At 45.9% G+C, this 23099-nt stretch overlaps 1 protein-coding gene across 4 annotated transcripts in view; it reads left to right on the top strand.

The window, feature by feature from the left end:
• ADORA2A (adenosine A2a receptor) overlaps positions 1–7075 on the top strand; it is a 28440-nt gene extending 21365 nt beyond the window's left edge. For all 4 annotated transcript variants that reach the window (XM_032128112.1, XM_032128111.1, XM_032128110.1 and 1 more), the window contains one exon: positions 2335–7075. In XM_032128112.1, the coding sequence (XP_031984003.1) occupies positions 2335–3295 (961 nt within the window). In that variant the 3' untranslated portion in view covers positions 3296–7075. The remainder of the gene's footprint in view (positions 1–2334) is intronic.
• Positions 7076–23099: the final 16024 nt, after the last annotated feature.

The raw sequence follows: 23099 nt of genomic DNA on the forward strand, positions 1-23099 counted from the left end.
ACTGAGACAAAGTACACAAAGATGTACACAAAGTCTTCAATGACATCTCTAAGTGGATAAAAGGAAAGAGTCCAGGAAAGCCCATCTGGACTGTAACCCTACCTCAGCCAAGTCAGTCAGAGGTGCCTCATGTGGATCCTAGAAATTAAGCTCTCCTAAACAAATTAACACTTCTCAGTGGGTACCTGGCCAACACAAGGCCATTGACTATGTCACGAGATGCTGTGAGCTTTCTGTCTTAACCTTTGGAGATACTGAGCAAGGTGTTACGGACATGAACTCCAGCACAATACCCTGCAGCTGGAAAGCTGCTTGGGTTGAGTGCTGTTCCAAAGCCTTGTAAAGTTTCTTGCATGGGAATTCCCAGAGGGTAAGAGGGAGGGGGAAGTGGGGGGGAGTGTTTGTCTGGAGAAGTAAGGAATATATTTTTAGTGGAAGGGAAGGGACATCTCTAGTCGTGGGATAACAGCTGCACAATTTCAAAATTCCTCTGACAAGATGTAGCTAATTCCAGGGCTGCAGGGTTTTGATGGTTTTTTTTTGGTTGGTTTTTTTTTTCTTTTTGTTTCTTGGGGGTTTTTTGTTTTGCTTTGTTTGTTTGTTTTGGTTTTTGTTTTTCCAAGCTTCAAGGGCCTTCAGCCACTCTCTTGCTCCCTGAGTGTACATTTCAAAGCGAAGATGCTGTTTTGATGTGTTGATGAAGTCTGAATGGAGCAGCTCTTTGCTACCACTCATGCTGTGCCCTTTGCATCCCTTAAGCACTGGGCAGGATCCACTAATTGCTGGAAAAAACCTTTTTCTCCCTCAGAATCAGCTGAATTCCTCCCTCATTTCTGGAAGGACAATTTAGGTGTGTTTTGCATGCTGGGAATTGTGTGGTTGGCTCCCTTATCCACTCACTCTTTTCTGATTTTGAAATGCAACTGAGAAAGGGAAATTCAAGCTTGATGGGTCTTTTTTTTTCCCAAGGCCCATTGTCAGGGATTTAAAGCACGATCTCCATTCTTTACTGTGCAAAAGCAGCCTCTCTCCTCCCCTGTCTTGAAGTTGTGTTGGGATAGGAGCATGAACCTGTGGGAGTAATTATTTCATTGGGAGATGGAAAGATTTCTGTGGCTTGTTATATTATTTCTTTTAATGTTTGTTTTCTGAGAGAATTCTGGGGACAGAGGGAGAAGGAGCACTGGGTAAACACTGGGAGCCCAGCGCTACCATCGGATCGCAGACACACGGGGTCAAATACAGTGTGGGACTCACGCTGGACAATGTGGGAATCCAGCCATCTACTTTCCATGCTGAGCATTACCCAGGGAAGGCAATTGCACTGAAATGTTAAACTGCTGCCCTGATTTACATTTTCAGAGGGAAGAACTGGTGGAGTCAGCTCAGGACTCGCAGTAACCTGCGAGGCCTTGGAAACTGGCTGGTATTTCAAACAAACCAAGGTCTCTGCTACACTGTCAGATTCTTACCATGTTGCTTATTTTTTCTTTCAACAGATCTTGGAGAATTTACTGTTAACTGGCTTCAGCCAGGTGTATCAGTACCTCCACCCCTGAGGTCCCTTTGGTGTGTGCAGTGCAGCCCATGGCACACCTGTAGTCGACAATTGTCCTCAGCTTAATTCCTCCTTTCTGAGAAAGACATGGGATTGGCTTAGCTGGGCTGGTGAGGAAAACTGCTGACTTGTCTCAGTTATTTCAAGAAGGTTGGTGGTGCTGGTCTTCCTAAAAGTGCCATTGTGGAGCAGAGTGAGATGCTATGCAAAGCAATGCCAACCTGGCTGCTGCAACTGAGCCAGCAGGATTTCCCTGGAGCACACCAGAATGTGGACACAGGGCTGGTGGCACTGTGCCTCCAGGTTCTTTTGTGCTATTTGGTTTACAGATCTACTGCAAGACAGACCTAACAATTCCATGCTAAAAGGCTGCTCTTTTGCCAGGAAGGAGACACTGCCTTAGCCTTTGGCAAGAGACCCACAGTGATCTTCATCACAAGGGTCAGAGCAGTACTATTGGTTATCCAGGCTGCAAGATCTGTGTGCACACCCAAGTGGACTGGTGGAGTGAAGGAGCACAGATGAAAACTGAATTAATTTCCCTGCTTTTCTGTCAACTATTCACCCCTTAAAGGAAAGGGGAGGGAAATAGGTGGCAGACAGTGTCACCATGGAGTCCTTGCTGTGCTGCATGAGTTCTGCACAGCAGAGAGCCCTCTGATCAAGCAGGTGCCTTTCTCACTGTCTTCTGGAACATGGGGCCATTGTGAGGTTGCATGGGTGCCAGGAGCTTGTTGAATGACACTGATATAGCTCCCATCTCCTCTGCTTTACAGGTACAATGGCTTGGTGACCGGCTCTCGAGCCAAAGGCATCATTGCCATCTGCTGGGTGTTGTCCTTCATCATCGGCCTGACCCCAATGCTGGGGTGGCACAACCGCGCCCAGATCGAAGATCTGGGTTCCAACAGAACCTCTCCCATCAACTGCAGCAACAGCATGGTGGCGTGTCTCTTCGAGGCCGTGGTCACCATGGAGTACATGGTCTACTACAACTTCTTTGCCTGTGTGCTCCTGCCCCTCCTTCTCATGTTTGGTATCTACTTGAAAATCTTCATGGCAGCCCGGCGCCAGCTCAAGCAGATGGAGAACAAGATGGTACATGGGGAACGTTCCCGCTCCACGTTGCAGAAGGAAGTCCATGCAGCCAAGTCTTTAGCCATCATTGTTGGGCTGTTTGCAGTCTGCTGGCTTCCACTACACATTATTAACTGCTTTACCCTTTTTTGCCCAAATTGTGCCCACGCTCCCCTCTGGCTGATGTATCTGGCTATTATCCTGTCTCATGCTAACTCGGTTGTAAACCCCCTTATTTATGCCTACCGGATCAGGGAGTTCCGATACACCTTCCGTAAAATCATCAGCCAGCATATCCTGGGCCGGAAGGAGCCGTTCAAGGCGGGAATAGCCAGCTCCAGGACTTCCACCCATGGTGGGGACACAGAGAACGCCAGCATACGGATCAGTGAGTATGCACTAGAGGTATACACCAACGGAGAGATCCACAGGGATCCCGAAAAGCAGGACTTAAACAGATGCAAAGCTGGCTTGGAATGGCACCAGAATGGAAATGCTCTGGACCTGGAGACAAATGGGCATCTCCCACATTCCTGCAAAAATGGGATTCTCTCAGATGCATGCCTGAACAGGGAACTTCAGAGTGAAGAGCTAATTGATGTCCAGGTGTCTTACTCAGATCTGGAAAGAGCAGCCTTTGCTGCAGCTGATGTTTCCTGATGAGACTTTTGAAGTTTTCCTGGTAGAATTATTTTTTTTTCCATTGGTGACCTCTGCCATGGCAGAAAGGGAGGTTGGGGGGTGGGGGGAGAGCAGTGTATTCAGATTGCTGTGGAGAAAGGGGTCCATATCCAGGACTGTTGGATGATCCTAAACACCAGACTGGAGAAAAGCCAAGAGACCACTGAAGTGGACTAAGGAAGGAGGGACACGTTACCCATCAATGACCTGTCACCAAGAGCAGTGCCAAGGTCAAGGATGGCATTCCAAGTTCAGCACTGGGAGACTGCTGATTCAGGGATTTCGTGACATTGTCCTGTACTGTGCCTGTGGTTGTATGTTGGTTTCACTGTCTTCACCAGTGGAAACAGAAGCGTGGCTGGAAGTATTCCCTGAATAACAAAAAGCAACTGGGAAGGGCCTCCTGTGGCACTGCAACAAGCAGAAGGGGGGATAGCAAAATCTATTGTCAGGAAGGATGCCAAGAGCTGCTTGGAGAGGGAAGGAATTTACCTGATGGGAACTCTGGATACTTTCAACCATGGCACTTTGTCTTTCAGTTTGTGTTTTTAAAGCTTATACTGCAACAGGTTGCTCCAACATTTTTTTTCCACATGATGATAAGGTTACTTTACATTAAGTTACAAAAGATGGGCAAGAACTCATACCCATTCCCTGAGCGCTCAGTGTTCCAGATTCCCTTGGCAAATATAACCTCTTAGCTCTCCACTTTGTCCAACAAGTCACCAAAGCAGAGCCTGTAATACAGATGTCCCTTGGCAAAAGGGCTGTTGGCAGGACGTGGTGCTGCAGGCCAGGGCTGTGGGCTGTGTCCTCCCAGCAGGGCTGTGAAGGGCTGTGGGTGTGTGAGCTCTCTGTAGGCTGGTGGCACTTTCTGCTTTCCCCCATCTCTGTGCTTGTCCTCCTGAGCTCCTAGAATGCAAATTCTTTCCAACGGCCCCAGATGTGTGTGAGGTAATACTCCAAATTTCAGTCATCTTCATCTTCACTCAACAGGCTGCGGGACTTTTTCTTCTTTCTTGGGATAGGAAGCAATCCACACACACACCTTCCACTTAATTTTGAAATTCCAATGAGCTCTATTTAAACACCTTTTCTCCTGTGATTTCAGTTTTTTCCTGTGAAGCCTGGGGTGTCCCTGTGGTGCAGAGGCCAGCAGAGCTGGGCCTGTCTGGTTAGAAGATGCTCCTACTCTGAGAAGCTGAAAGGTGTCCATAGTATTGGAACTCAGCTTAGAAACTGCAGTTTCTACTTTCTGTAGAAGAGAACAGGCAAATTTGTGCTGCAGCGAGTGTACACACTGATGTGGTTTGTTGCAGAGGTGTTTCACAGTAATTTGATAATTTTCTGGGTCACAGGAAGTCTGGCAGCTCAAGGACAGCAGAAAACCACATCAGCTTGAATTCTACCTGAAGATTTGGTTCTGGGTTTTGTTTTTCAGACAAATAATCCATGTTCAATACTACCAGCCTTCTGGAGAGAGAGGCAGCAGTGGTCCTACTGGGAAATGAAAACTCTGGTAATTCCAGGGATCTGAAGCTTATTCCCTAGCTGAAAACATCAGAAGTATCATCCCCCAATCTGGTTCCTCCTTGTGCCTGTCCCCTAACATTTCAGAAGCCAAGGGAAACTGGATTTTCGTACTTGAGGAAGAGCAGGCTAGGTTTGTGTGTTCTTATTTCATGTTTATTTTATATATTGTGAACTATTGAAAAGAAAAATCAGTTTTATTTTGAGGAGAATTTTCTTTTTGCCAATTTCCCTACATGAATGTAGGGAGAAGTTTGTGATGCTGAATGTGTTTGAGTACGTAGCTGCTCCGGGCTAGCACAAAGCTTACTGTGAGATGGATAAAAAGATGTGGCTGCCACCACAGTCTTTAGCAGAAAGACAGGCCAGTTTGTGAAACAATAGATTTCATGGTTTAATTGAACTGCTGCTTTCTTGGCAGGGCTCTTCTCCCTTAGTCTGATGTCAGAGGAGAGGATTATCACTGCAGCACCATTAAGGAACACTAAGCCATTTCTCTGTGACTGATGTCATAGGTAGCTCCTCCGTAGGGTGACTCGAGATCTCGTTACTCTTTATCTTTCTTGATGGAATATTTCTGTAGGTTATTTGTGTGATGGCTCTTCTGACCTCCTGTAACAGTGGCAGAGGAACTCAGGAAAATGGGGGACTGTTCTCTTCAGGCCTCAGCTGGGAGCTGAAATGGTTCTAAGAATAACACAAGATTACATCCGGCACTCATGTCAATAACAATTAGGTCCACAAAGACACAGAGCAGGGAAGGAAGTGTGGGAAAATACCAGCACGGCTCTCGTGCTGGAACACACGCGAGTGCAGAAGTGTTGCCTATTGAGCTTTAGTTACCATTGTGAAGGGATGATTTGCACCACACTGGATCAGGCTTTCAACAGCTGGTGTGGATTGGTTGCTTTCTATTGTTTCCTGAGCGTCTCCACACTCACTTGCGGCAGTTTCTTGCTTGGTTGCCCCAAGAATCAAGTTGATCTATGTTGATGGACAAACTTAGGATTGTTTTGCTTTCCAGATTGCTCTGGAAAACTTTCCTGCCCAACCAGATCAAGCTTCCTGACTTTCCAGATGTCTTGAATTTAGCTTTTGTGTTACTGCTTGAGCTGCCCTCCAAGTGTGTCCAGTCTCTTTCAATATTAGTGATCCAGACTTGAAGTGAAAAGGGTGTGTGAAGGGGGTGGGCTGTGTGCAGGAGGAAGTGCAGGGCACAGAGAGTGTGGTTTGTGGAGCTCTCTGCAGTCACAGGAAGGAAGGGGTGGCAGCTGCACCACATGCTAGGCCTTATGGCAAACATATGGCCGAGATGGACCCTCAGCGGATGTTTCTGAAGCAGTTGTTGGGGAGAGCAGGAGCCTTTTGAACAGAATTTTGGACTTCTTATTTCTTGTTTCCTAGTGATCATAATTTCAGGGCTTCCTGCTTTTTGGTTTGTTTTCCTTCAAAAAAAAAGAAGCAATAGGTCCCATCAATAAAGTGTGCTCTTTCCTTCTCCTGGAAGCTCTCCACTCTTGAGAAAAGTACCCACCTTCCAGACTTCCTAGGACCACTCATACCCCCATTTTTCTTCCAGCTGGAGAACGTTTAGCTGATCCAGCTGTTCTGCATAAACAGAGATGGTGCCAAGACAAAGGGAAGAATGAGGTGACTATCAGGAGAGGCTGGAGAAGACCTTGGGAATCCCAGGTGCAGTGGGTCCAGAGAGTAGGAGCTGGGGTCAGAAGAGACTAATTTCATTGAATGAGAACTTCTTGCTAAAAAATCTGAAGATGCATAGAGACATGTGGTGCCTGATTTGGCGTGAGGGCATTCCATGAATTTCATCATTCCCTGAAGACTCGTAGGCTCCAGGGTTTATTTGCTTTATAAGAGTTTTGAAGAAAGCAAAGTTTGATCAGTTGCCAGGAGTAATTTTATCAAGAGTTCTTGGGGCTCTCTCCTCAATAGGGCACTGGTTTTTGTGTGTGCAAATAAATGCACTTACAGCTGAGTCCTGCAGAGTCCCTTTTGGATCGGTGATATTTCAAAGCTCTGTGCAAGCTTGAACTGCAGCTCTTGAACAGAGAAGCAATTTGGCATGGTGGGACAGCTGGGAATACTGGAGGCAGAAAGGGTTTCTCACTGGTCCCAGCTGGTATTAGGGTGCAGGTGGACTTGGAGTGACATAGAATAGTCTGAACCTTTGATCAGTTTTTGAAAAGAGGCCTCAGGAGATGCTGGTGGATATAGAGAAGTCTCTAAGTTGTGGGAGACTGGAGGGTCAGGATGGACAAGAAATCTTAGTAGTGAAGGAGGATTTGTAGAGTGGGTGTTTGGGAGGATTTCAGGGGAGCAGGAATGTGCTGGGAGGTGCTGTGGGGTGTAAAGATGATGCTGGTTTGAGACCTAGTGTGTGACTTGCTGAGGAAGGACTCTGGAAGGGATGTACAGACTTACAGCTCTCCTGGGGTCATTGCAAGGATCAGCCCTGCCTGGGGTGTGCAGAGGGTTGACTTTGTATGGTCTATAATGACTGAGGCAGGGATGGTTCTTACGGATTCTGGCCTTTCCAGATACCTTGTCCCCTTCCATGAGCACATCCAGCTATAACAAATCCCATTCTGCTTCCATGAGCATGGGCCCTACCTAACACCAAATCCATCCAGCCAAGTTCTGTGGAAGGACAAACAGGCTGCAGTGGTGCTGCAATGCATTAAACCTGCATGCAATACTCTCTGGTGGTGTTTGCTAAGTTCAGCTGCCTAAAAGTCAGTTCTCTCCCAATTTGTTTTGGGCATCAAATTGCACTGAGTCATTTCAGAGTTTTGTCTTTCCAGCCCTGAGCTTCTTGGCTGCATTATGGCGAAACACATCAAGAGTAACAAAAATCACCAGTTCTTCATTTGCATGAGAGGTGACTAACACTGACAGATGAGAATCCCCAAACTGGGGCAATGTTGTGTGTAACTCCCCATCTTACTTGCCTGCTGGGGCTGTTCACACAAGGGATGTGTTAAAATCAAGACTGGGACCTGGGAACATCCTTCGCTCCCCCCACTGTCTCGGGAGCTGGTGTTCCTGCCCTATGAAGAGGTTCTCTGTGATCTGCAAACCAAGACACTATGAACACCCTGCTGCACATGCTGTCAGTATGAAACAATTACTCTTTTAATTTAAATGTTTTATGATATAGGTGTTGTTTTCCCTCTGTCAGTAACCATTGGGAGGGGGGAAGGGGGGAAGGGGATAGGAGAATCTGTGCATGCAGATGTATTTCAAGTGCATTGACCAAAGGTTTTTTTGAATCTGTGAAGTTTTCATATCTGTGAAGTCACCAGACTGCTGGGCAGTGAGGAGCCGCTGGTGCTGCGGAGTCTGTCTTGGTTACGTTTCTTAATAAGCATTAAAATAATAAAATATATTTGTAAAAGAGAGTGTAAGTGCCTTTGTCCCAGGAAGATCCGGCTGGCTGGATCTTGTGTGCGAGTATTTTCTTATTATATTATTAGCTGTCTCCATAGATCGATCCTTCTGGAGCGCTCTCTCCCTGGTGCTGCCTGTACTTTCACAGAAGAGATTAGCATGGACTAAGGTGACAGACCCAAATGGACTAGAAGGCTCCTCCCATCTCTGACGTCCCGGGATCTGTCATCGTGGCAGTAGGAGAAATCATTCACAGCTGTGTATGGAACACAAAGTAGAGCTGTTTTCACCCAAACCATTTCCCTGGCAGGAAGGAGGTGTTCCACAGCAGGACCTGAGGGTCCATAACTGCACCGTGCAACAGCTTTGCCAGCTGTGACTGGGCCATCCCACCCTGCTGGCTCTCCTTCCATGTGGCCCTGCTGGTGCACCTCAGACCATTGCTCTTTCAGACTTCCGCCCAGTTCTTGCCAGCCAAATTAGTCTGGAAATGGAGGCAAGAAATCTAGATGCTATTGTGGTGTTTCTTCTGTCAAATGTGAGCAGTGCTGAAGCAGGAGTAATTTCCAGCTTTTTCCGGCTGGCAGCTACTAAATGTGTGTCTAAGGAGGTCAATGAAAGTCTGTTCAATCCAAGAGCACTTGGAATTGGGAGGTTCTGAAATGAAAGTTCACCAGATAGCCATCAACCCTCTTTCGGGTCACTTTGCAGCTGTGCTCAAGGCCTCCTCATGGGAGGCCCCAGTTTGTGGAGAGGTGCTGGCACCCTGGTGCTCTGCAGCCAACTGGCCAAGCTGTTCAACCAAGTGTGTAATTGAAAATCTTTTTGATTTTCACTCCTTTCACAAACACTGAGCGTTTTGTTCTGCAGCATCAAAGGCTGGGAGTTGTGGAACAATGGGCGTCTGCAGGAGCCCAGCGGGAACAATGCTCTTACCTAAGAAAGAGAACTTGGAAGAACAGAGAGAGCTCCCAGCTTAACAACACAATTGGCCTGATCGGGAAATCTCTGCTCAGAGATCCACGCCTTGGCTCAGTCACCCGGAGCAATTAGACTCTGCAGGGCTTTTGCTGTAGACAAGAGCTGACTGCAGCACTGGGGAACTGCTGACATTTCTGAATGATGAAGTAGGATGGGGCTGTGGAGGATTAGTAGGTTTTCCCTACTAATGGTAGATAATGATTTTGGCTAAAGAGCTTTTCACAGTATTTAAAGCAGCAGGATCTTCCTTGCCACTTTTGCCCCCAAACAGGAGGCCTTTGCTGCTAAGCAAAATACACACAAATGCCCGCATGTGTTTCAAGAAGTTTCAGGTAGTTAAAAAGCTCTGAGCGCCTCCTCTGATGTCCTGTGCAATTCACAATTTACTTTCACAGGAAAGATGCCTCCAGTCTTGCATTTGACTGTGACCACGTGAGAAATGAGATTCTCTGTGTGTTCATTCATGGGAAGGAGACAGACTTTTGCCAGCTTGGAGTGATTCTGGGAGGAATCCACTTCTCTGATCCCACAGATAAATACCTCAGGTTAGATGACGTGACACACTGTGGGTTGGAGTCTCACTGAATAGTAAGTGGAGCTGTGTTCCTCCCTGACTTCCCAATCTCCTCTTCAGTGTTGTTCGGATAACAAAGAGGGGCATCTCTGGATATCGGAGATGTTTCCTCAGAAATGACCCAGTGGGTGGAGTTGTTGGAGGAGTTTTGGCTGTAAGATGCAGTCATTTCTCTGCTTTGGGACTGCTGCAGTCACTGCTAAGATCCTGCAGTATCAGGAAAGTACTGTCTAGATCTCAGAAAATCAGAATTTCATTTCAAGAGTTGGAGTCCTTGCAACACGTCAAAGAAAGTAATTAAACCAAGTTTGGGTCTGAGAGTAGCATGCTGATTTTTCAGCAAGTGAAAGGCAAGGAGAGGGAAAAGAACTTTCCATCTGCAAGTTCAGAGTCAGCTGTGTAAAGATGAGGTTATGTGGAGTGCAGATCCATACTGTGTGGTCCAAGACTGTTACGCTGACCTCCAAAGCAGGGACTGTGGTTTTTGGGAGTGTTCTGCTGCAATCCAGAGAGGTGACTGCAACTTCTACAGGTCCCAGGGAAGTCTTTAACCTTCTAGTTTGGACACCGACAGCACTGGAGCTGCAATTGCTCAGGTTTTGCCAAGGATTTACCCAGAGCCTGAGGCAGCGCCAATCTTTTGCCTTTCCCAGGTAGCAGCTCATAATGACAATGAAGTGCATGGGGCATCTTGCTGTCTCAGCTGTTGATGAGATCGTGGGGATGTCTTTTGGGCTGATATTGGTCCAGGATGTTACTTCTAAATGGGAGTTAAGCATATCTTCGTGTTGCTGGAGAACTTGCAGCTGCATCATTTGCGTATTTGGTATCATCTGGGCTGTGAAAGCTTGTGCCTGTTCTTTGGGATTTCTGTGGATGCAGGGCTATTGTGCAGTGTGGTGATTGCATCCAGGGAAAAAACCACCTCCTAATAAAGAGAATTGAGCAGCCTGGATCAGTTCTATGAAGAATGCAAAACAAGCCTGGGCCATTTCAGGGTAAGCTGCACTCATGGTGCCTCTTGAACCCATGTCCTGTTATTGTTGGTGTGGAACGTGAGGGTCTGGGCCAATGAAAATAAGGAAGGTGACTTGAGAGACACAGATTTTATCTTTTGAGATTCGTCATGACCTTTCTAGTGTATAATAAATAAAGTTGACTCAGGAATTGGCAAGTGCCCTATAACATGCAGTCCTGGTGTTGGGACTCAGCAGAATGTTCTGCTTAGCAATGCACTCTGTTAGCTTTGTTTGCCAAGTTCCTATTTTGGAGGTGCTGAAGGGCTGAGCAGTGGCAGATGCTGGAGCCTCCTGCGGGACAGGTGCACTGGGCCCGGCACCTCTGACCATGCTGATCTGAGCTGGGTGAAGGCCGTTTTGACACCATGCTCATACAACCTTTTACCACCAAGCCATAGAAAGAAGAGTCCTGCCAAGGAGAAATGCTGTTTTCTGGGGTGTGAGTCTTGGGCCCAAGCGGGCTCCCATCCTTCCACATTACTGTATAACCTGCCAGGCAGTTAAGTCAACATGGAACAATATTGCTTCCTGTGTTAATGTCTTGAGCAGCCCTGCCACACACACTGGATCCTGTGATATTAAACCATTCCATCATCCAGAGAATTTGACTGGTTTCACAGGTGACAGGAATGGTAGCTCTGAGCCTTGCCTGCTGCCAAGTGACTGCCTGACATCCTGTCTTCTCTGATAATGTGACTGTGAGCAATCACAGGTTTCCTGATCCAGCCTTGTGATACACAAGGCTCCTTTGCAGGCAACTGAAGATCGTGCTGCTGACTTGAAGCTGTTCTGTGCTGGTAACAGATGTGATTGTGAAGTTATTCTGCAGATCCAAAAGGCATCGGGGAGAAGAGGGCTAATGTTTGCATTCCCAGTCCCAGAGAGGCTAACAGGGGACAGCTGCAGTTAATTCACAACGATTGTGACTAATTCAAAGGCAGAGTCTCAAGAGGAGAGCACCCAGCACCAGCACAGGGGTGCTGGGCTACATGGCACCCAGCGCCTTAAGGGACAACTGACTGCCTCATTTCTGAGGTGCCGGCCATTTGGGAACAGTCCAGTATTCCAAGTGTTTCCTGCCTTTCTTTATATCCATGCCAAAAGCACTAACAGAATAGGGTGGAGACAAAAAAAATCTCAGATCCTCCTCTAATTCCAGAAGGATCAAAATGCTAAAGGTTGCATTCGAAAAACAGAAACAGTATTTTCTCCCACCATCAGTAATGCAGTGCCACAAGTAAAGCTGAGACTCAGCTGCTTGTTCTACAGCTGCGTCCTTTCTGAAGTCATGAGAAACAGCATTTTGATTTCCTTCCAGAGGAAATACACAATAATATCCCTAACTTGCACTTAGGCCTTCCAGTCTGCAGAACTAACCCAGCTAGCATTCATCTGCAACAAAATTAAACCCAAGATCCCCTATTCCTTACGGATTGAGCCAATGCATAGGAATCAAGTCTCTTCACCAGAAACACTTCTAGCTTGCTTTCTCTGAGCACTTGCTTCCCAAGCAATTTCTCTCCCATCCTAAATTCTACATTTGCAGATGATCCCTTCTTTCCTGCCATATACCAGACCTAATGCTCAAGAAGTTTATCCAAGATGTAGGGGCTGTCTGTGCCTTTCCATGGCTCAGCACTACCTGCACTTTCAAGGACTGTAGCAACCATGTTCCTGTAGATTTTCACTCTGTAGCTGGAGGAAAGGATGGGCTCTCTATGCTAACAGAAGTCTCTGATTCCCTTACAGGAGGATATTTCCATCAGCATTTGATTTGGAAACACTGTGTGGGACATTCAATCCTCCCAGGGAGAGTTTAATGCCTTCTTCCCATCAAAAGCATGAGGCTGTGTCCTGGGGTCGGGATGTCTGTGACATGTGGCTGACACTGAACACTGAAGCCTGGGTGTCAGTCAGGTCTTGGAAGAGCTGTGCTCTGTCTGCTGCACAGACATGTTCACACTCTCCAAAGAGAGGTCCTTGAGGACAGGGCCATGAATTCAGTGTTTTCCAGGTGGCTTGTTCTCTCCATGCCAGATGAATCCCAGTGCTGTGAAATGTGTCCCTGTTCTTCTTCCTAAAGAGATGCATCTGCTGATGTCAACTTCCAGGTAAGGACACACAGGAACCTGCTCTCCCTCAGCATCTGTGGCCTTTGGCTTCTGCTGGTAGTCAGGCATCCTAAGGAAACTAGAAGTGACCTAAAACTAATTTTTTTTGCTAACCCTTGGCCAGTGTTGCAGATAGAGAAGTAATGGCATTTTTCCAGCAGGTGAGACCCACCAGCGAAGCAGACAAGAAAAATAAACACAGGAAATAGCATCCATGCAATAAGATAACAGACAAAGGAGAGGCTGGGAGAGCTTTCTGCTGCATGTGTGTTGGGGGGAAACACAGAGCTTGGAGCTCTCTCCAACAGAAGCAAGCAGATGTTGAACCTCAGCTCAAAGGAAGGGGTTACTGCCTGGACAGAGAGGAAAGGAGAGAAAAAGAGGTTTCTGCTTTGCCCAGACAGAGCAGGAATTGCCCTCTAGGGTGTGGGGTCTGTGGAATGAAGATCTTGGGTCTAGATGTGGGGTGAGTTAGTGCTTTGCTCAGGGCAGAGGCTCTGATCAGCTCTGTTCTGTTTTTCTGTCTCAAAAGCAGTTCTTGGTGTTGATGGAAATTCTGCTCTGTCTCACCTGTGAAATCCATTCCCTGAACTCTTCCCTTTGTGTCCCATCCCCCCAGATCCAATGGGCTTATCAGAGCCTTCACACTGCTCAGTTTACCCCTGGTGGAATGGCTGAGCACTATTGTGGTGAGGCATCTGCTGGCTCCATCCCTGTGCTCAGTGAGATGGAGAAGCCACCTGTGGTGCCCAAAATAGCCCGTGCCTGGGCAATCCAATCCAAATGGTGTTGATAGTGCTGGGGGATTCCCATGCCTCATAAAGAGGCTTTTGTTGGGAGGATCTAAACTGAGCTCCAGGCCTTGCCAGCTGTGGAGAGAAGCAGATGGATCTGCAGTATAAAAATAGATGGAAGCAGACTTGTTCTGCCTCTTTTCTTCACCAGCTCAAAGTACAGTCCCAGAGGTGCCTAGTCAGTGAACTGGGTGCTTTGCAGCTGCCAGTCTGCCTGGAGCCCATTAGCTATTGTCAGAGACAGAAATTTCTCTCTCCTCAGTTCCATTGCTTTACAGTTGCTGTGTGGACAATCTTGTTTGCCCACAGCTGTTGGCAGCAGGTTACATCCCATTTCTCTGGGGCAATGAAAGCAGGAGAACGGGACATTTCTGTGAGACACCATGTCCCTAAAAGAGGTATTAGTCTGTGGCTATGTCCTCTGAGATCTCTGTTCATCACTTTAGGAAATGTGCTGAAGACTTGCACCAGTGTGTCAGGGGCTGTTCCAATAGCTGACAGGTAGATTTTGCAGCATCTAAGACCTTTGTGTATTGCAACATGGAAATCTCACCTTTTCCCAACCCCAGCTACAGGGGGAATAGAGATTTTGGACTGGTATTGTCTTTGTTGTTACTCCAAGTGACTTGGCTGCTTGTTTCAATGCCATAAGTTCATACCAAAACTCTGAGATTAAAACACCTTCCAAAGGCATCTAAGGCTCATCAACCTTGGTCTCTTATGTAGATTAAAAGGGGATGTCCCCTGTGGGTACCTCCAGGCCCAGTTGTTCATCTCAGCACTCTCCATCTAAGAGTTTTTTCAACTCTAAAATATGATGGGTTTTGTGCCCAAAAGCATTTGTGAGGCTGCACCGATTCGGTACAGGCAGGACATGTCCCTGTCAGTCCATCAGTCCTGTGTTTGCATAAAATCCCCTTCTCAGCTGGCATCCCCACTCCATCCCTTCCTGCTAACTGAATAAGGAGCATGTAGATGTTTCCTGAATGGGCTTTCTTAAGGCACTAATTTGATACACACAGGGCATCTTATTGTAATGCATGTTCCTGAGGTAAGGTAATTGAAGCTGACTCTGCATGGGTGGGTGGAGGCAACTGCTGGCAAAGATCACAGGAAGAATAGATGAAAATTTATTGTTCCAATAAATTCAAGTATGTTGTGTCTCTTTATGCTCCCCAACTTCTACCTGTGCTGTGTTTTGAAGGTGGTTGCACTCCTCCTCTCCTCCTCACTTTTTTATTTTTTTCTTCATTTCATCTTGTGAATCTGTTCTGCACTTTTTTCATTTTTTAGCTTTCTTTTTCTTTGCTGGTTTCTTCTCCTCTGCCCCATGTTCTCCTGCTGCATGCTGTAATGTGTCAGGCAGAGGCCCTGAGGCTGGCCATACCTCTCTACACTGGTATCCAAGGGTATACTAGCTGATTCCCTGATAATTCTTTGTGCCAAATAGCAGCAAGAAGGGAAGAGGGAGAAAAGAATAGCATCACTGGAAGAAACCAGGTCTGAGGCTCAGGTGGGCGTGCAGGCAAACGGGGCCCTTTTAATAAGAAATTTCCAAAAGGTCGCAGATAGTTTGTCATCAGGAATATTCTCCTTGATCACACACCCCTGTGCTCTCATTTGGTGCTGGGAGTCAGGAAATAGTGGCAGCATTGAGCCTTTCTACTTATTTACAGCATTTCCTTTTGCTTGCTAGGGGAGCAGAAAGGGTTGTCTAAAGGGCTTGTGTTTTATCTGAGTAAGTTCGATTTGCTGAGTAGAGGCAATTGCTGTTCCTATACCTTGCGAAACACATGGTGGGGAAAAGGTGACTTCTGGAGCCCAGAGATTGGGGTGTTTCCTCACACATCTAGAAAGCCTGGATTGACAGGACTGCCGACAACAACCCACCAGTAAGGTGCCAGTAAACAGACTAGGAAGCATCTGCCCTGCACTTCAATAGAGTAAACTTGACATTTCACCCCTGACTGTTTCTTTTTTAGCTGCTTAAAGTTTGGTACTTACAGGAATGTTTCAGCCACTAAATTGATGGGATTCAGCTCACAAAATGTTTCATCTCTAGTGACTGTCATGAGAGGTCTCCACACTTCATGAGGGAGCTCAGTGTTGCCTCCACTTTCAACAGTTGGAGGCTGGGATGTGGTGGGATGGAGTCTTCACAGGAATTTCCAGCAGCACTGCAGGAAAGGTGGGACCAAAACTGGTGGCTCCAGCAGTCCAGTCCAGACCTCATTTCCGTCTCCATATCTCCATTGAAACTCTAGATACAAACCTGAATCTGGACTAAGTGTGTGCTGTGATCACTGTGTGCTAGGTGCAGCACAGCAGGGGAAACATCCTCCAAAACACAGCCCTTCTTAAGCACCTGATTTGGGCATTAACTTGGTCTAATAATTGAGCAGCATTTGAACCACAGGTGCAGTGTGTGCATAGTGGTACCTCCATTTTTCCAGCTGGCCGCCGAGGGTAATTTTTACTTTTGGTTTTCGTTGGTGAACTCGGACAGGATGTTCGACCTGAGGACAGGAGCAGTGAGTGCTCCCTCTGCTGTCTGTGGTCTTTCAGGTTCCCGGCTAATCTGGTCCCTGCTCAGATTAAATATTTTGCCAGGCTGGAGATGACACGGGAAGCTGTTTGGTCTACAGATGGCTCTATAAAGAACCCATCAAATATATTTACTGCTGTTTATATGCAAGGCCCAGTGTGACTCACAGCCTGTGCGTGACTGTGAATTCAGGTTGGGACTGTTATACCCCAATGAGAAGGGATGGACATGTCAGTTCTGTATTCAGTTGAGGATGGACTGGACTGGGGGACACTCATGCAAGTGGTCTTTCCTGAGGAGGTGACACCTGTGATGTGTCATTCTGCGTGAGGCAAGAGGAAATAAAATCCTGTTCAATTTTGGGTAGAAATCTCAGGTGTGTAAAGCAGCTTCTTCTGCGGACTTCTCTGGTGGTTTAGTTCAGGGAGGTTTCTCCACTCTTAAAGGAGAGAACGATGGAGACTCAGGACACATGACTTGACTCAGCATCAAGACTAAAGCCCTTAGGAAGGTGCCAAGAAGTCAAGGGGGAATGGGGCAACCACAAAGGATTTTTAAAAGCAACTTAAGACCAAAAAGTTCCTATAAATGATTCTGAATGTTGGGTTTATTGAGCTTATTAACCCTGGTCCCTATTTGTTTGGTTGTAGATAGAAAACATTCTGGCTAGTTGAACTGGACGGTGCCTTGCCAGACTGCAGCAGCAAGTTGGGTGGCAGCTCTTCCCTTTGCCTTGGACTTGTGTGGCTTCTCACTTCATGTTTATGAGGCCTCTTTTTTCTTTTGGAGGGTCTTCCCCTTTGCTTGCTTTGTGGTTGTTTTTTTTTTCCGCTCAGCACTCTCTATTCGCAAACCACATTCTGGAATTGTGCTCAGGAAGACATTTCTGTGTTTCTCGGCTGTAACATAATTGATCCTTTGTTATGGTATTTCATTTGGTTCAGGTGCCCCTGAAGGATGAGTGACTGGTCAGAAGCAACAAGGTTTTCTGGCTGTGATTGTTCACTGGCCTGGCAAGTAATAAAAGTGCTATTTTTCTTCACCTTGTTTAAATTGCAAACATGTCCCTGCATGCACAAGACGTGGAGGTTCAATAAACCCAAATGGCTCATTGTTAAGCAAAGTAAGTCATCCTGAGAGGCTGGGCATTAGATGGTTTTTCACATGTAAGAAAGGAAATTACCTTAAATATCTTTGTTGTTGCTGTTATGTTCGGCTCTTGCTTTGTTAGCAGCTGTACACATTAAACAAGCTAAAATAAAATATAGCCTAAAAAAGATGAGATATAGAAATAAGACAAAGGAATAACAGAAACAAGCACCAATTTGATCGTGTATCTGAGTTCATCCAGACCATATGGAAGCTGTGAATTGTAAGCAGGCAGCTGAGAGACAAAATGGTAGTAATTTTAGAAGTTTTGTTCAAGTTTATGAAAGTAAGTGAGAACATACTTATAGGCCAAGTATATGTGGATGAGGGAAGCTGAATCACTGGCAAATCAGAGGCAGGAAGAAAGAGGCAGATGCAGAGGTCTGAACTGGGAAGGGTTATTGCCTGGGATATTAATATTTTGCCTAATGCATAAGGAGATCGAAAGGTGAAGAAGGGCCACAGGCATATTAGTTATTTGCAAATTGCACTATGTCTTCCCTCCCTCTGCCCAATTTCAGCCATTGTGTGGAGCAGACAGCAATACATGTGCATGCTGCATCCATCCATCTTCATAATAGCTGGGTTAAATTGCACAATCTTTAGGAACAGCATTTACAGGCAGCTTTTATTGCTGCTCCCAGCCTCTGTCCAGTAATCTATGGCTCCAGGGGCAGGGGACATTTTGAAACTGCGGTGAGACAGAAGGTATTTGTATACTGCTGCTTCTCTCACCTTTATATTCTATTATTCTGTTAAATCTCTGCTTTGTAAGTAAGCATTCCTCTAGGACTGGTAATTCAAGATCCTGTAATTCAACATGACTAGAGCATGATTCTTTGTACCTGTAGGAAGTGAGGAATCTTTCCACTGAGATTTTGCTTATAATCTTGGGGAGAGCTTCCACTCTGAAAACTACAGCTTTGTATATGCAGAGCTTCCCAGTGGTTTGGTTTCTGAAAGATCTTGCTTGCAGTGGAAAATTGCATTATGCTAGAAGGAAGCTTTGAACACCTGCAATAGTTAACATGAAATTAGGCACAGAAAGTGACCAGAGAAGCACAGACCAGCAGATGTGACAGTCAGTGTATCATTTTTTCATACACTGAACGCAAGGTCCAAGCGAATCTCTGAAGTGTTGCAATTCCTCAGGACCAGAGCCTACCTGGATGTTGTTTTGCAATGCTGAGCAGCCCTTCAGTGTAATTGCTCCTTCCCTCACAAAGCCTAAACATCTGGATGTATGGTGACAAAAGCAATCCAGCAAGAAAGGGCATGAGAAATGGTACCCCTGTGGATTAGAAGAGATACTTGATATGGTCTGAGTTACAGCACATGTTAAGAGGCTCTCCAGCATCCCCCAACTGCCCCATCCCTCAGTAGCAGTTCCACTGTTGGGAACTGCTGCTCACAGGGATGGCTCCTCAGCCAAAATATCTCTCAGAGCTCCTCTGCCATCATCTAAATGGTGACCCATCAGCCACTTGCAGTAGGAACTACTGATAATAGCCTCTACCATTTTGCCCTAATATCAATTTATTAATTACCTTTCTGTGTTTTAGGTGCATGTTGGTTAATTTTCACCTGCCACTGCCCACCTCTCTGGGGAGAACATACAACCCGTGTGTTACAAGATCATAAAAACTCTGTTGCTGAAGGGGATGCAACAGTAATTGAGATGAACACTGTCTCTTCCTGGGACAATTATGAATTTTGGTGCCTCTCGAAGGAGATGTGTGGACCCTACTCACACATCTTCACCTCCACTTGAAGTGCCTGCTAATGCTCTGTGGAGTCGGGGTGAGGAGTGTGGATGTGTAGGTGAGCAGGTATGTGCTCTTCACTGCTCTTTCTGATTAACACAGGAGGAGGCTGTGCTAGAGGGGCTTCCGAGCAGCAGCCTGGCTTGATGGAGGCTTTTAAAAAATATCTAATTTTATTCAGTTCCTGGAACTGAGCTGATGCTGCTGACTGTCATTATGCTGGGGCCAGGAGGAACTGAACTGAGTGTCAACATATTTGTGAGTGACACACTTGTGACTGCTTCCTGTTGTGGAACAGGGGATGTAAAGGGTCAGTAAGCAGATAGCAAAAATCTCCAGGCATGCAAATAAAGGGGGGGCATGCGTTTTTCCAAAAACATTTATTTTTGGTATGTAAAAAGAAGGGTTCTTCGTTCAGGGTATTTCTCACCCAGAGTTGCATCCTGGAGAAAAGCAAGAGTTAGTGCTCTTGTTGTTGCTAGTGATTAAGAACTCCCACAGGAGATCCTGTGTTATCTTTGATGCAGGCTCATTCCTGTGTGCTGGCTGCCTCCATCCCCAACAGTGGGGCTTTCTCTGCCTCTCTCTCTTCTCCCATTTCCTTCTACCCCTACCAACTTGAAACAGCATCTTTTGAATAATCTTCGTTGACACAAGTTGTCTTAGTTGTAGATGCTGCAGGGGTTGGGAAGGCTCCTCAAGCAAAGAAAGTTCAGTCCTTGGGGTCATGGAAACCAGCCAGGAATTTCTGCTCTCCCATTCCCAGGGGCATGAGGAGCCCCCAGAGGAAAACCAAAGGTGACCATTTCCTCAGTTTAAATGTCATTGACCTGAATTGCAGATGTTTTCCAAGACTTTTTAAGATCAAGAGAGCAATTTTGGAAATATGACTGGTATCTTGATGGAGAATCATTTCAAATTAGAGAGTCCTATAAAACAACAGAGGAAATTTTTATTTGAAAAGACGAAAGCACCATCACTGTCTTTTTCAAGTCTTCAGAGATATTTTTTATCACACCTGATACATGTGTGCAGCTTATTCACTGATGGAGCTGGATACTAAATGGCTAGATGTTATTTCTTGAAAGTATGAACACAGAATATCATGATAAGCTAAAATGTTAGCTATGTGCTATAGGATCACTGAGGATAGTGTGTTACACAGAAGGAGAAAGGAGGTGACAGTGGGACTAAAGCTGCCTTTTTTCTGTAAGGGTGATATCTTAACAGCTCTCATGGGAGGAAGGACATGTTCAACCTAATAGGATAATGGAATAATATGTTGAACATATCAGCTTTGACACAGACCATCTGGTGGCTGTAGACACAAATAACCTAAGGAAAACAAATTTGAAATGTTTCAGGAAATGGCTATATGCATGAAGCACAGCGGGGGAGCAGGAGGGTGCCTGTGTGTAGAAGGAAAGAGATAAAAGCCCCTCTCTTTGGCTGTGGGAAGAGTGTCTCACTCGTTCCTGGAAAGGACTACATTCCATCCTTAATGATATTTGGGCTATAAATTTAGTACTGTCATCTCCTCTGGACCCACAGAACTCTGCACTGTGAGGTTGGACCAAAGGTCTCATATGGAGTCTAGCTGGTAAACAGAAAAATCCCCAAAGCCAAACAAAGAGCCTTCCTAGAGTTACTGCTGGAAATTTGCTCAGAAGTTGTTGGTATGGTAACTATTGCTCAGCAGGGAAATTATCTCCACCAGCAGGTCATCCACAATCTCTTCCCTTCCTTCTTTCTACTTTGTGTTTCTAACACATCCTGTCTTCTCATCTCTGTCCCACTGGTTTCAATTCCAGCGACTTGCGCATCGCTCAAGTCAAGTTACGCGTTGTGTCTCGAGGCACCACGTGACTCTGTTTTGTGCGTACAACCCGACTGGCCACGTTTCAGTGTGTTGTGTGACCACCGTAATGTGATGACCCAGAGTCATCACTCTGGGTTCCCTCTGCTGTGGCTGGGAACATGTCACCAATGACAGTATCAGTGATGTAAACTGTTAACAAGCCTTTAAAAGATGCTGAAAATACCCAAGATGTTGAAGAAGCAAATCAGTCCTTGCAGATCCCCTCTTGCCTTGGTGCACAGGTGCTGTCTCTCATTTGGAAGTTTTCAGTTTGTGCCATTACAAGTCTGCAGAAATTCATATGGGCTCAGGAAGGACAGTAGGATGTGTTACACTCTTCAAAAGTACACCTTCCTTCTTCCTCATGTGCCAGCAGCACGTCAGCAGCAAGTATCACTTTCCTGTGCAGGAATGGCTTTGATAAAAGGTATACTAATAAGATATACTCCATTGATGAGTTATTTCTGGCACAGACAGAGCTGGAAGGAAGTCAGCATTAAACACAGACGCTCTTCAGCCTGGGAAGGTCTGAGAACCCTTTAAACACTTGGCTTAGAAATGGCTCTTTTCCTTTTATCTAGGAGATTTTTCCTTTCCTGTTAAGTTAATTACACTTCTGTTTTATCTTCCTCATGCCCTTTTGCCAGAATCGAGGCTATTCATGAAGACACTAGTTCAATAACCATCACTTAGAGTGTCAAGATGATGTTACGACTGTTTGTTTGCCAAGTGCAGCTGCAGCCGCCTGCCCAATTTCACATGTTGCTGTGAGCCAGAGATATTGGCCTTTACTACACAAATGTGCTGTTGAGGCCTCACAGCATCTCTTCCATGAGTTGTCCTTAAAAGATGGCAAGCTTTGCTGTCTTCCAACTTCTCTGAAAAAAGGGCTTGTTTACAATGAACAACTGATTTGGGTTGCAGTGGAGTCTGCAGTTCAAGTGAGATACTACTTCTGGTTAGCACCCTGTATTCTCAGTAATGTCACAGATATTCTCACCGTGGAATAAGAATATTCACAATATCAGAATAAATTCTAGAGCAGATCAGGTTATTCTCAAGCAGAAGTTTCCAGGCTGGGTGTCAGTGTAAGTCCGTGTGTATAAAACCTCTAAAATCCTGAGAGATTGTTCCCAGGTGTTGAAGGATTGAAGCCCCTTTGCCACTTGTTAACACAAAATTGTGCTCCCACATCATGGTGCAGCAGGTGGATCCCACAGATGCTCCCTTTTTTTCTTCCCTTTCCTGCCACCGAAATCACTCTGCAGGTCTAGTTCCTTCTGGTTAGTGGGAGCTGTGAGTTGAATGGCTTTGGTGAGAAACTGAGGAAGTACCTTAATATGGAGAATGTCCTGTCTTTGGGCCACCCTGTGCAATCTGCACTGGAAGTCCTTTTATACAGGGCCTGTGTGAAAGATCTAGCAATTTTCCCCTAATAATTCTAGTGGTGGGAAGGATCTCATCCTCTGTGAGAGAGAGCCTTATTGTAATTTCTTCAATCTCAGCTTGAATGCCTTCCCAGAAAAGCAAGGTGTTGGCTGTTAGTGGATGTTGCTGTTCCTTTTGTGCTGTCAAGTGTAAAACTAAAGATTAATGTAGTACTTTATTGACTGCTGGGTGCAGGTTTTGACCTCCCTGAAAAATATTCAGTGCCTATCCTAAAAGTTACCCATTAGGGTCCAGCTCAATGGGCAAGCTATGGAAACAAACTTCTTCAAGGTTCTTGCTGAGTTGCTTTGAATACCACCAAACCCTAAACCACTGAGAGCCAGGGCAGTGTATTGAATCATTTAATACCACTTTGCCACTGGTCAAGCTGTTAACCAAAGCTCTCACCTAGAAAATAATGGGTCCTGGGGCCATCTAATAAGCTCGCCTGCAACAGTTTGCAGTTCTTTGCATGAAATACTTTTTAAATTACTTTTTTCCCCTTAAGGGCAATGTAAGGCTCCTGTATTCTGCATTTGGTTTTAACTTGGATGGCTCTGAGGCAGCTGTTTGGGATTACATTACAATCAGATCCTTTACACAGGGTTAAATGACTGAAAATT

This window comes from Corvus moneduloides, chromosome 18, assembly GCF_009650955.1.
Source record: "Corvus moneduloides isolate bCorMon1 chromosome 18, bCorMon1.pri, whole genome shotgun sequence".
Classification (NCBI taxonomy): Eukaryota; Metazoa; Chordata; class Aves; order Passeriformes; family Corvidae; genus Corvus; species Corvus moneduloides.